At 39.2% G+C, this 14,244-nt stretch overlaps 1 protein-coding gene across 6 annotated transcripts in view; it reads right to left on the reverse strand.

Moving 5' to 3' along the window:
* Positions 1-14,244, reverse strand: part of gramd2aa (GRAM domain containing 2Aa) — a 33,378-nt gene extending 19,134 nt beyond the window's left edge. Inside the window, exons 1-2 of one of the 6 annotated variants that reach the window (XM_061028588.1) lie at positions 13,973-14,241; positions 3,871-3,975 (exon numbers count right to left, since the gene is read on the reverse strand). In XM_061028588.1, coding sequence (XP_060884571.1) covers positions 3,871-3,975; positions 13,973-14,112 — 245 coding nt within the window. In that variant the 5' untranslated portion in view covers positions 14,113-14,241. Of the gene's footprint in view, positions 1-640; positions 1,381-3,870; positions 3,976-11,778; positions 12,032-13,972 lie in introns of those variants that run through there. The other 5 variants (XM_061028918.1, XM_061028752.1, XM_061028667.1 and 2 more) reach the window with 5 other exon arrangements.

A 14,244-nucleotide genomic window follows, 5' to 3' on the forward strand; every position in this document is an offset into this window, starting at 1 on the left:
GTACATGCTTGTGTACAGAGCATGATGCAGCCGTTGTTTACAGCAGAGCAGTACAGCCGGCACAGTGCTGCCAGATCTCCTGCTGGATCCTGCTGGGTATCATTTAGACACTTAAAGTGACATGTCCCTCATTTCACATCATGTAACAGCTTTCAAAACAGCTGGAAGAAAAATCTACCCTTCATCCCTTCCTGCAAACCTACAGAAGTTCTCCCATTCTTGCTTTAAATTGTAAACTAAAAGTACTAATACTAGTTACATATCTCTAGTAGGTCATACTTCTCCACTTCATTGCAACGAATGTGAATTATGAAAATAGGATATCTAATAAGTTATCTATTATCAAACAGCAGAGATTTAGGTCAATTGGAATCAAACACTACCCACTGTTTAACCTTCCCAGCAGTAATAATTGATTATAGCTTGTCCAAATGTGCTAATTCATGGTGTCCCTCATTAAAATCACCCTTTTACAGAAAACCATCCCATTATCTTGTGACCATGTTATGAACAATAGTGAATGTGTGCTGCTCTGCCTGCTGGTCGCTGACTATAAATATCCTCCACAGCGGCTCAGCACTCCCAGGTGAAGAGAAGAGAGTGATTATTAAAAAACACAGACTTCTCTGTGGGGACTAACCTGCTCTCGCTCTCCATCTGTCTCTGTCTTTTACATGAGATCCAGGTCTTAATCAATAGCGCTGCCACATCAGGTGGCTGCTTAGAAGAAAACTGCTAGAGGCAACTCCCATTCCCAGCTCTCAACGTGTTGTTCAAGGTAAAGCATCGTCTACACAGGGTATAAAGAAGGTCATGTGGGGAGGAAAATGATCAGAGATGCCACAGTGACATGTAGCTTCATCAACAGGACACTTTATGGTTTATTTTGGATATCTTTTGAGTGCTTTAAATGAATTCACAGGCCCACATGGAATCAATGCACTTACTACAGAAGTAGAAGCATTAAAGTCTATAAAACAGACCTTGTAAAAAGCAAAAAGGTTGTTTTTCCAGGTAGCAGGAGGCTCAATGGACTGTTTATTACGTTATGTGTAAGTGCTGAAACGGTCTAATGTGTGCACATGAGGTTTAATAAGATGTAATAACCCCAAAACATCCTCCAAAGCGAGGGGATATTGTCTTCTATCTCTCCAGTCAATTACACAGCTTTAGTTTAGAAACCAAACGAAACCTGTGTATCAGCTTTTACACCTGTGATCAAATCAAAATGCTCCCCGCTGTATGTGTGCGTGTGTGTGTGTGTTAGACGCATGCGCCTCTATCAAGTGTATCTCAATGCCCTTGGCTGCGAGTCTGAATAGTTAAACTAATTACAAGCTCAAAGAATCCTAAATTGAATCCTAAATTAGAAAGCGAACACCTCCCATCGGTGGGCCGGTGTAGCAATAGACTCCCGCTCAATAATTTAGCTGAGAAGGAATTGGGACTGCGGGTGCTGTGAGAGAAGAAGATAGACTGACTATGAGACTTCAAAGTGTCCATGAAGGAAGATGGGGACTGCTGAGAAATCAGAACTGTGAAGGATTTTTTTTTTCATTTGGGGAAAAAAATCTCAGACACATACTGATTGAAAAGCTAGCCTTAAAAAGAAAAGTTAACGGATAACCTTTTTACAGACATGACGAAAGTGATAGGCTTTTGAAAAAGCATCCAAGGGTTTTCAAGCTCACTCTTTCTAACCGTGTGTGCCTGAAACTTTAGTGGTAACTTGATATGCCTGATGTGTTCTTGTTAGTGATAATTAAACTCAAACGTGTGCAGTGGTTATTTTTCAAAGTCTTAACACTTTTGTCCGACTGTGCAATCATTTCTACATCCTACATTATGTGTAGCGTGTGGGAGCAGTTACATTGCATGAGTTGTTTGGAGGAGTAGGATGGATATTTCAAACCTTTTTTTTTTTAGCTGTAAAATGATGTTTGTGTAAATTCGTAACTGCTTGTAAGATTAACTAGTTCACACTCACAGGTCTGTTTTCTCTGGTCTCCTCTGAGTTGTGAGTAAATAGTAACTACAGTAAAATAAACAAAGTACAGCTACTTAACTTCAGATGAAACTTCAAAAACAAGTACAAACCTGAAGGAAAAGGGAAAGTAAGTCGCCCTTTCAGATTGAAAGAAGCTGTAAAACCTTTCAGAGTTTACTTTGTTCTTTCCCTCAGTGTGGTCCAAACCAATGGTCCCACTCGCCACTATCTTAATCACAATCCATAAAAATACACATTTCCTTTTTTTTTAAGTGCCATTTTGACTGGATTGCTATGTGCTTCTACTGCCTAGCTTCGTGGTTTTCAGTTCGTGTTTTTTTGCTCTAAATCTCTTGACTTGCACTTGAGTTTTTGTCTGTGTTTGGGTCCTGACTGCTGCCTACACTTCCAGTTAGCCGCGGAGCAGGCGACCCATGGACAGAGGCTACAGTCCTCGACGCACTGGTCGCAGTTATAACTCCCAACTGCGACACTATTTGGTGCATGTCATCCCCCCATCTCCCCCTACAATTCCTATCTGCAGCCTTCCTGTTCAAATAAAGGAAAAAGCCTAAAAATAGTCTTTAAAATAAATAAACCAGGATCTTTGAGCTGACCATTAAATCAAACAATTCATAATAATGTTTTTAGTGACAATGCTTACCACTAAACCCTTAACTCAGCATCTTCCATATAGCCCTATTTCTCTGATTCTCTGAATAACAATGATAGGAAGCAGTTTCCCTCTCTGTAAATGGCAGACAGACAGAGAAGCAATAAGCTTGTGTAATGTCTGGTGGTTAACAGCTTGATATAAATGGGTACATATTTAGCCAGAGCTGGATGGGGACTAAAAAACAAGAGTGCAAAAACTTGGGCTGACAAATTATTATCCATGTTGCTTTCTGTGCCCTGGATATTCAACTCATCAGCCATAACAATTCCATAAGCAAGGAATATCCAGTGGTCTTCTTATGCTTGCCTTTTTTTTCAGTCCCCTAGTGGCAATTACTCCAGAATAGCAGCTTTCAATATTGGATAAATAAATATTTACAACCATTACTATTGCAAGCACCAGGAGTGTTCCGACAAGTACGTTACTGAGAAAGAACAAAAGATAAACACACTGCTTACTAAGGGCGGCTCAAGAGTGACATATGCATAAACCGTTTAGTCCCTCCCCTTCACCCTGTCTTCTCACACAAGCAATGCTTCAGTGCTAAATCCTATCCCAGCACAGATTCCCCAGGATTACACTGCTCCTGCTTTGGATCCTTCTTATATAATGCACACAAACGCACACAATGGGTCTGCACACCACACACACACACACACAGACACACACAACACACACACACACACACACACACACACACACACACACACACACACACACACACACACACACACACACACACACACACACACACACACACACACACACACACACACACACACACACACACACACACTGGATGGACAGTGTGCAAGTGAATCCGGGCACAACAAATATGCTGACATGCATGATAACACTTAATTACAAGTTAAACTAAAGCAATTACTATGTTGCAAATGCAGGCATCTTAACCCTAGCCTTTGGGGGGGAAAATCCTTTGGTTAATCTGTGTTTTTGGTATCTCTGTGTGCATGTGTTTGACCATTGTCTGACATCAAATGCGGCTGAAAAGGTACAAAATAAGCACTGTAAAAATAAATCTCCCCAGGCCAGAACCCATGACCATGCACAGGATACAGATGGTGCATGGAGGGGAAAAAGGGCATGGAAAGAGAGCAAGTGCTGTAGAACAGTGTGTGAGAATATTTGTGTTTGTGTGTATGTGTTTAAGAGAGGTAGGGAGGGAGAGAGAGAGAGAGAGGCATGCCTGAATTGGCCATGTGTGTCGTCCTCCTTGGAGGGTTCCAGGTCCTGTGTTGAGATCAGGCCTGTTTCTTCGCTCTGCTCCTGCTGCTCAGTCATGCTCCTGGCCCTAAACACACAAACACAAAGCTCTGTGTTAACAGCAGGCACCACTCTGCTGGACCCTCTTGTACACTTGTACGAAAAAAAAAAAAAATGTCTGTTTGTTTTTTTGTCCAAGTTTGGCTTCAAACACAATGTTCCTCTTAAAAATGTTACGGGGCAAACAAGTGGACTCTGTCTCCAAAATCAACACAATGGTGATGCAACATTCAAAGTCTGCTTCTGCTGGTTTACACTTCATTAAAATCACCCACTCAGCAAAGTGTACTTGTGTAAATGGGGTCAGTGTCTGCACTCAGCCAGATGCCTACAATGAAATAAAGCACCTTTGAGGTCGCGCAGATGGCTGACATGATGTACTGCTGCGAGCTGACGCAAACATTTTTACCATACACGCTGCAATCTGTTTTTTTCTCAGCATCATATGTTCCTTGAAGATACGTTTTATAGACACCAAATAATAAACAAAACAAAAACAAAGATATTAACATAATTTATGTAAGGTAAGATGTACCTGTGAACAAGTAGAGCAAAGCACTATAAACACACTTCTGCAAAAACACCCAAAGTACAGTGATGGAAAGATTTGACTTAAATAAACAAAGTTTAAGAAATGATCATGGTGGATTATATGAGTGAAGTCATTGTTGGGGTCGGTCTGCATACAGTTTGAAATGGATGACATAATAATGGGTTCCTTTATCATGGACATAAGCCTTGCAATTTCCCTCTATAATAACAATTCAATTACAAACAAAACAGAATACGATACATATTGTGATATATATTGATTTTGGATTAAGACCGTGTCCTACACAGAATTCACTACAGCTGTTCTTTATTGTTGAGAATAACAGCAGAGGCGTATTAAGGATCCTATAACTTAAAACACTGCAATTCAGGTCCTCAGAGATCCTAGAAACACATTTAAATATTTTAATGTTGTTATGGCTATGGCTTTATTGTGAAGTGCAACATAGGTCAGTTGTCTTTAAAAACTGTCAGCACAGCTTTGCAGCCATATCGATTCTGTAACATCTGCAACGGTACATGTGTTTGCAGGGAGCACATGACGATATATTACCAAATCGATTGTTTGAGCACAGCCCTACTGTACAGTCCCAGCGTCTGAACTCAAGAACATTAACCGTAAACCAACACCAGCTGTTCATGTTGTCAAGTGGATTCTTTTACTTCATTTCTTTCCTACTTTTGAACTTCCAATGTTCATTTGTTGTTCATTTCTTTAATCTACTGTCATCTTACATCCTTTACATTAAGCCGTTAGCTTTAGCTGACTCAACTGTTAGTTGTTAAGTTGCTGTACAATTATTCTATTACTATTTGGTATTTAAGGTTATGTCAATAATTTATTATTATTAGATAATTTGTGTTTGCTTTCAGCTAACTCACACTAACTGTTTGCTCAATGTTAGAACAGTGCAGACATTTATTTGAGCTTTGGTTAATGTTATCATTTACTTCAGACGGCATATTTTATCATTTAAACTGTCAACTGTTTATTTGGACTATTTCACTAATAAGTCTTCCTCCTCTTATCTGGTCATCCACGACTTTTGTTATTACTATTTTATTGACTTATCCATTACTTTTTGTTTTGCTAATGCATTCACCTACCTTTAGCTATCTGGCTATTTATTCCAGCTATTGACTAAGAGTCCATCTCTCATGTTTTTATTGGCTTACAGTTTTCTCTGTAATTCCAACAGATTTAGCTCCTGCTATCTCAACGTATAAATCTTTCAGCTAAGGGTTTTAAGAATCATCAATGAGGCTATTTTAGGTTATGCTAACTGTAAATATGTTGCTGGTAGCTAGCTAACTATTTCAGCGATTCCTTAGTTCATGTAACGTTTCAGCACTAAATCCATTATGTTAATGTACCTAACTATACCAACTTTTGTCCAATTATTTATCTTTCAAGACGACTGTTTTTACATTTAATTTTAACTTCCAGTTAGCTATTTTCAACCATAGCGGAAAGGTTCAGATATTTCTCTCTTAGCTTACCGTTTCAAGCTTTTTTCACACACTCTCGATGAAAACTCTTAAGTTGCATGTAGTATGCAGTTAGCTTATATAATTAATGCTAGCTCATTACATTATTGAAAACGTATAAAGATCAGCATCACACCAATTGTAATCCTAAATCTTTACTTACTTCTGTAAAACAAATATATAGATGTGTTTTAAAATCTAATTATAATTTACACCAGAGTATCTTAGTCCTGAAGTCTACAATCTTAGGCAATTTTTGGCATTGGAAAATCCCCCCCCCCCCCCCTGGGGTATATAGCCCTGATTGTCTGATGTGACAGACAAAGGTGGTTTGCAGTGTTCATGTCGTAAACAAAGGGCATGTACTAAAAATCTTTTTTCTTACTCTCATCTGCACATCTCCCTCCCTCTCTTTCTGCACACAAACATCCAGCTGCCCTGCTCTGTATTTTCCTCTGGGAAAGAGGAAGTCGTTACCACCTGCCGAGGTATAATTACAGGTGCTGATGGAAATAGGCTCCTGCATGCAGTTTCCATTATCTCTAATTGGCCAGAAGCTTCACGTCAGCCGCTGACCTGTTCAAACAACAGTGGCTTCCTGGTCCAAGAGGTTTCACATCTGACTGGTTATCAGTGATCACAGAGGGCTGAATGGGAGGTGAAGGGCCTGCTGTTACAGATAAGGAGAGGATTTTTGTGGTTTATTCACCTGAAGCCTGAGGTTAAAGGAATCAGGAGGAAGATCTGGTCTCAGATGAAGGGTTAGGGTTAGGGTTGGAGCATTTTTGCTATTCACTAAGAAACAATGGTGAAAGGAGGCTGCTTGTAGCTGCACTCTGGTATTCCTTTTAAGGAAATTGGAATTATTGTAGTACTTTTCCTAAAGGGTAAAGGGAAAAGCACTCTTAAAGACAAGAAAGCTGGGATGTTCTGACACCACACTTTGTCGAACGAGACAGATTTTCATTGGTAACCTTTCTCACCAGATTTTTGCTTGCCATTTAAAAAGCTTAACACACAGAAATTCTGTTCATGTAGTCCTTGATGCAAACAGCTCTGGAGTAAACACGTACATTATGTGAGATATGAGGAGAAACCATGAGGAAGTGTATAGTAGCCTACCTACAGTGAGCTTGTTATTCCAACAAGGCAACATTTTACAGTATGTTAAGTCTGTGCATGTTTCAAACTTCAACACTAGACAATACATTTTGCCTCAGCAACAGCCAAAGCTGTGGCTTCCTCTTTCAGTTTATTATCCGCACTTCAAACTGTCTTTTGGGTTTTATAGTTCCTTATAGTTGGTCAGGTGAGCAAAATGGAGACTGAAGATTCCAAATTAACAGGTTTCTAAAGGAAATAAGCAGCAAAAATGTCTAAAACAATGCTGACCATGCTCCCTCACAGAGTCTATGAACAATTGACAGATTTACAGATCAGTCTTGTGTCTAACCAATGCTTTAATGTATCAAACTGTTCAGCACAAAACACTGTTTTCTATTCTGCAACTTGATCTGGAAGTTACAGATGTGACACAAGTTCCTTGAGTGGAGAGATTATAATATTCACACAACTCTCACCAGTATTCGATAGTTCTTCAAATACGTGATTACATTTAGTTCCAACATAGTTTTTTGTGCTCTCTGACTAAACATTTAAAAAATAATTAGGTTTCAACAATATCTAAGGTTGCTGTTCCATTGTCTTAATTAAATAGAGAATGGAAAGTTGCCTCATCCAGAACAATCATTTAGTTAAAGGGGATGTCTTCAATCTTCCCCAGCTCCTGCAGCAACATGTCTAATGTGTCCTTGAGCAAGACAATCCTGAATTATTCCCGCTGCTTCGTCAGCCGTGTATGACTATGAATTGGATTAATTTCTTCTGATGGTCACTCTACATAGCAGCCTCTGTCATCAGTGTGTGAATGAACATGCGGTGTAAAAGCACTTTGAGTAGTCAGAAGACTAGAAAAGTGCTATACAAGCCAAAGTCCATTTATCTTCGTTAAGGAGTTTTAACTTTGAAAAACATTCAGAATTAAATTCTCATGCCTTGATGCAACATTAAAAAAATAAATCAGACCTTTTCTTTACAGTCACACTTAATTTCTGTCTCCATGTCAAATTCCAACAAAGCGATTGAGAGCTTTTGATTATATCTTCCATCGCAAACTTTGGCATTTGGTAGTATTTTAATTAAAAGAGCATCTACACAACATCTTCAGGTTAGGATCAGAAAAAGCGATAAAAGAGCCGAATATTTACTGAAGAACAACAAAGCTTAAATAGACAGTTAAAGTGCACAAGCTGGAGTCCCCCTTCCGTCAGGACTGATCTTAGTTGTCCCTCTTGCTTGTAATTAAACAAATACGCTAGTTGACGCTATACAAATAAAAATTGATTGATTGAATTGAATTGAAAATAATAATTCACCTTTTTGTGAAATACATTATCATATAAAGGACCATAAGTCAATAACCACAGAGTGAATTTGTGATTACTCAGGGCCTTTGGAGCTCTGGGGGAAGTTTTCTGTTTTGCCCGTTGGTCTTCCAGCTTTGACGACGGCCAATATTTGTGTTGATTTGTGTTCTCATCCCTGCCCTGTAGACTGTAACACGAATGAGCTGCAGCAAGGAGCCAGAGCAGAAGGCGAAGTCAAGTGGGTTTATGTTCAAGGTGGAAAAGCTGGAGGTATAGGAAGCTGCAGTGATCTGATGGGAAAAGCCTCACTCTATTTAAATAAGAGGAATTTTAATTTGCTTCTTGGACATCAGCTTATCTAAACAAACTGCTTAAACAAGTCTTACATTTGCCTTATATTAAACCAGCATTCTTTCCAGTCAGTGCACACACGTATGACCCATTGGACTCCATTAGCAGCACTGCTTCGCGTAATAAGCAAACGACACAGACTAAACACTGGACCAGAGCAGGCAGTATATGCAATTACTACACATTAACTTTCTTTTAGTTTACTAACCCTTTGAACCTCCGCCCTGCTCTGTTTTAAACTTGATACCTGTCTCTTCTCCTTCTTCATGTCCTCAATGTCTCAGGAGACAAACATTTTGTTCTGTCACAAGACGTCCTCCAATCCAATAAACTCTAATCTCGTTAAGGTTGCAGTCAGCCACGGAGATTGTTGCTGAGGAATCGCTGCACTCTCTGCGTTAACTGGGCTGCCTGAATCTCTGTCGCTCTTTGCCCTTCTTTCTGCTGCTCAATGCAAAGGGTTTTAGTTTCACTTTCACAATACAAAGTCATGTTCACTTTGACTTTCTATCCATACCACTTTTCCTGTTCAGAGTTGCGGGGGACAGATAACCAGCCACACTCACATTCACACCTACAGGCAAGCATGTCTTTGGACTGCGGGAGGACGCCGGAGTACCTGGGGAGAACCCACACGCATGCAAGAGGAGAACATGCAAACTCTACACAGAGAGACCCTGGCAGGACGGGGAATCGAACCAGGAACCTCCTTGCTGTGACAGCGCTAACCACTGCACCACCCTGCAGCCTCCCTTTTGAGTTTCTATATCAGTAATATGTGGGGAAAAAGCCTCAAACTGCCTATAGAGCATGCTCATATACACTGACAACAACTGAGTCTTAAAGGCAATCATTTTTAAATTTAGCTGCAAACAAACCATCCTAAGAAACACGGATCAAATGGAATGGAATTTTTTCCTACATTTCCTCTGTACAGGATTGTCTAGCCTCCACACACCTTAATGAGATTTCAAAGTAAGACAGCAAGCACACAGCTTTGTAACATGGTCTGCTTTGTGTACAGTGGGTGTGTAGGAGTAAAAGTTTTCTCTGTCTGAAAAGTTGAAGGTGGTTTTGTCTCATTCTTAGGGAAAGTTGAAGTCATCTGTGGTTTTAGGAGCAGTACACAAAAGAGCTTTTTCCTCATGTGTGTGGGTTCAAAGAGACACAACAGCTTGTTCAACATAATAAATCCAAAATCATTTCAAAAAAGGAAAGAAATTAGCTGTACAAACAAAAAAAAACATAGCTTTTGGCATCATGATGGCTTTCTTTCTGATCCCCTGTGATATTTCATAACCTATTGTTCTATATAAAGTTGACACAGACAGTGTGTGAATGTCCAACAGAAGCACAGCCTTTGGACTCTGCACTGCTTGAGACCTCCTGAAATAACCTTCCCATTGTGCAAGCATCTCAAAACAGCCTTTGATGACACAAGCCTGTCTTTTTAGAACAAGCCTCCAAATGTTCTTCTTACTGAAAACTATTTATTTTCACTGTTAAGTGTGAAATAGGCTGTAAATTAGATTTCATGGAGCTCAGAGGTGAAATGTAAATGAATAGTTTTGTAGTGTCTCATAAAGAAACAACACAAAAGATAAACTTATTTTGTGAGGTAGCAGACCACCTTGCATAAGTTTTAGTAGCCTAATGTTACAGACTAAAGTAAACTGTTGAGCATGTAGATGACAAAGTAGAAGTCAATGTATGAACATTAAATGAGACATTTTAATATGACTACAGATATTCTTTAATCCTGATATTTTCAAATGAACCAGAGACACTTGGCTATTAATACAAATTCTTCCTTAAACATCAAAACCACAAACAATGTCAAAGTACGTCAAGTCATTGCAGGTTAGGATGTGAATAAGAAACGACTTTTCAAAAAATAAAAGCCCCAGATCCACTTATTGATAACTGGAGTCTGGCATCAGGACAAAAAGGAGAATAGAAAAAATGAATAATATTGAATCATATTTCACATGATCCAATGCAGCAGAGGGAGAAAATGCACATGTCCAAATTTTCAGTAGTTTGATACTTTTTTATACCACGTGTTTTAAAACAACACAATCTCTGTTATTTTAATCATCAATTGTGTAGAAAATGACCCGAGGTGTAAAATAAACTAAAGATCTTCAGTCATACTTTGAACCCAAATTTGGTAACTAAATGTTGCCAATGTATTTGTGCAATTTAGACCGCTTGGAATTTTTCTGAATTTCTGAAAAAATAAGAAATGACCTTTTATTGGATGGTATACAGGACTTCTGTTTTACCGTATTAATACACATTTCGATATTGTTTGATTTATAGCCTTCCAGTATCCTAATGAAGTTTTCAAAATCTGGTATTGTGACAATCCTGTTCAAATTCATGAGACAAAGCAAAATAATGTCTGCGTTTTTTTTATTTTCAAATTAACCAAAATCATCAATCAATCAATCAATCAATCAATCAAGTATTTGTATAGCATCAATTTAGAACATTTTCACATAAGATCCTTTATAATAAGAGCCGGTCTAGATCGTACTCCATAAATATACAAAGACCCAACATCGATCCACCATGAGCACAGCACTGATACAATTCAGCAAAGTAAGGAGAAGCTGCCTTTAACAGGCAGAGACCTCAAGCAGAACCAGACTCATGTTGAACAGACACCTGCTGTGACTGTTTTAAGGCTTGTAGAGGTGATAGAAAGATAACAACAACAACAACAACAACAACAACAACAACAACAACAACAACAAGAAATTAAACAGATTTAAAATGCCTGCAGTAATGGTAGAATTACAGCATTGGAAACATCAAAGTATGATAGTAGACTGATCATATGAAACCATATATATTGTAAGAATATAGTTCCCTACAAAACTACTCTTTAAAAAATCATTTTTAAAGAATTTGTTTTTGCTGTTAGGCCCCTCAGCTCGAATAATTCGTCACCGACTCTTTTATTTTGACATCTTCACCGGAAGCCTTCCGTTTTATTGAATGGCTCCTACCTGTAGCTCACAAACTGCTGCGACTTTCTCCGCCGTGTTGTCGCATCGTATCTCCGCGAAACTCCTCCTGTGTGAGCTGCATGTCTTCTCGGCGTCAGCCTTTGTTATTTAGTCTCGAAACACCGAGGAAAAAAAACAAACTCCAGGTCGACTAAAGGCGGTGAAGAGGTGCGGCGCAGGGCGGTGTTGACGGAGCTGTGACCTCCTCAGAAGTGTGTCCTGTGTGAGGTGGGTTGAGCTTACCTACAGCCCAGTGTGGGCTGTTTACACACTGTCTGCCAGGGGATTAAAAGGAGGCTATTTTCTTCACACGGACTCCAAGAATAACTTAACGACTTCTCATTAGTTATTGGGCAATGCATACATCTGCAATGCGGACAGAAAATGACTTCAAGGGAATCTGTACTTTGCTATTGAATATTAACGTCATGGCTCCCCTAGTAATAACAACTAATAACAGACCCATAAGGACAGTTAAAATAGGAGCTTTTTTTATTCTTTTTTTTTCACAATATATAGTTTACTGGCTTAAAAGCAAATGTACCACTATGGTTATAATGATTGGTCAGTTATCCATTATAATAACAAGCTCAAGTAGGCTTCTATAAATTTACGCTTCATAAGATTCAGTAACTTGGACTACAAGTGCTGATTCAGATTATTAACAGTCAAAGTTGAACTATAAATTATATATGTTTTTTGTTACGGATTAAGCTGCAGGTGTTCATAATGCAGTTTAAGCTACGCCGACATCAACCCGCTGCAACATTAGTCAATCGATCAAACTTTATTCATATAAAACCTTTCAGACAAATTCAAATGCAGTTCAAAGTACTCACAGAAGTGCTGAAAAAGGGATTGACGAAAACGTTGTTTGTAAAAATCATTAAGAGACTAATGCACACCAATAAGAATTTAATAAAATTACAATAAAATAGATACAATAACAATAAAATAATAAAATAGTGAGTTATTCTCAGATCAGAAACCACCGGTGGATGATTCTGTAAAGAGCCAATCTGCATAGTAATTGTATACTTTGGACTTTTACTACTTTAGATATAGTAAATAATACTTTGTTGACAGTACGTTTTGAATTTCTGCTAAGTAAGTTTAGAAGGCATAACTTTAATTTACACCTTATCTGTGTGTTTGTGTGTTATAGTATTTAAATGATCTGACGTCGTCCGTTTGTTGTTACTGACTGACTGCTGAATGTTCGAGGCTAGATAAGGAGGAGAAGTTTCGGGTTCATGCTGCTAAACAAAACAGTATTCCAATTCCCACATGTAATGAACGACAGTTTGACTTCATAACGATCTGAACCATAAAGTAGTTTCATAATAACTTTGATGTGTCAATGAGGAGAATTTACCAGCTGTTGTAAACAACCACATGTGGATTTTAAACAGCCCCAGTGGACAGAATTACCTGTCAACTCTGGGAGATAAAATATGACGAGACACACACAGATAGTAAATGCTTAAAATGTAGATTGAATCCCTGAACAATATTGGTCTTTGTCACTCATATCTCCCCCCAGGCGCTCATATTCTTGGTACCGCTCGTTCAGCAGCGGGATTACAGAAAACTTGGCTGAATTTTCTGAAATATGTTGGAAGAGTGAAGCGGGTGCTAATGCAGTTCTTGTTCAAATCCAGAGAAGACCTGGGTAGGACTCCTGAACTTAGTGTCTAAAATGCATATTTAGTCATTATTGATTGATATCATTGTGGACTGGACTTTTGGACTGGGAGAGATCTTCTCTCTTCTAGGCCCTTTTTATGATTCCTCTTGCTTTAATATGTTGTGCATGTACCTATTCAATATCCAGAGTCAACAACACTTGGACTCAAAGTGGACTTCACAGTGAAACCAGGTGGAGTTAAGATCAAACAATGAATGCCTTCTCTGAAATATTAGATTCATGTCTTTAGAGTTTTCTATATATTGAATATTTGTAATATTCAAATTTCAGATTACACTCCCCTCCCTTACACAACCAACTCTCTCCATCTCCTCTGCTGTGATTGGTTCAGACAGAATTAGGGTTCTTATCTAAGTTTTAATGACTTTGATCTGGATTCACCTCGACTTTGATCTGGATTCACCTCGACTTTGATCTGGATTCACCTCGTCAGTAAAGACAGGCGTGCCAGCCCTGCAGTGTACTTCCTGTGTGGTGTTCACTGACCTGGCTCTGCTGGCTGCTATCCTCTGACTGCAGTTACCATGAGGGAGGCGGTTGTGGGACAGCTGGTAGTATCTGTCCTGGCCGGGGGCCTCGTCGGCGGGTAGGGCCTTAGGGCTGGCTGCGTAGATAGTGCATCCCATGAACACCTCTTGGAAGTCAACCTCAGCGTCCTACAGCGAGCGGAGAAACGAGAAACCGTCCTTAAGGTATCCTTCCTCTGCACGGCCCGTCCTGTCGTGATGCCAGCCAGCTGCTGTGTGGAAAAGCCATCA

This window comes from Labrus mixtus, chromosome 1 (genome assembly GCF_963584025.1).
Source record: "Labrus mixtus chromosome 1, fLabMix1.1, whole genome shotgun sequence".
Lineage (NCBI taxonomy): Eukaryota > Metazoa > Chordata > Actinopteri > Labriformes > Labridae > Labrus > Labrus mixtus.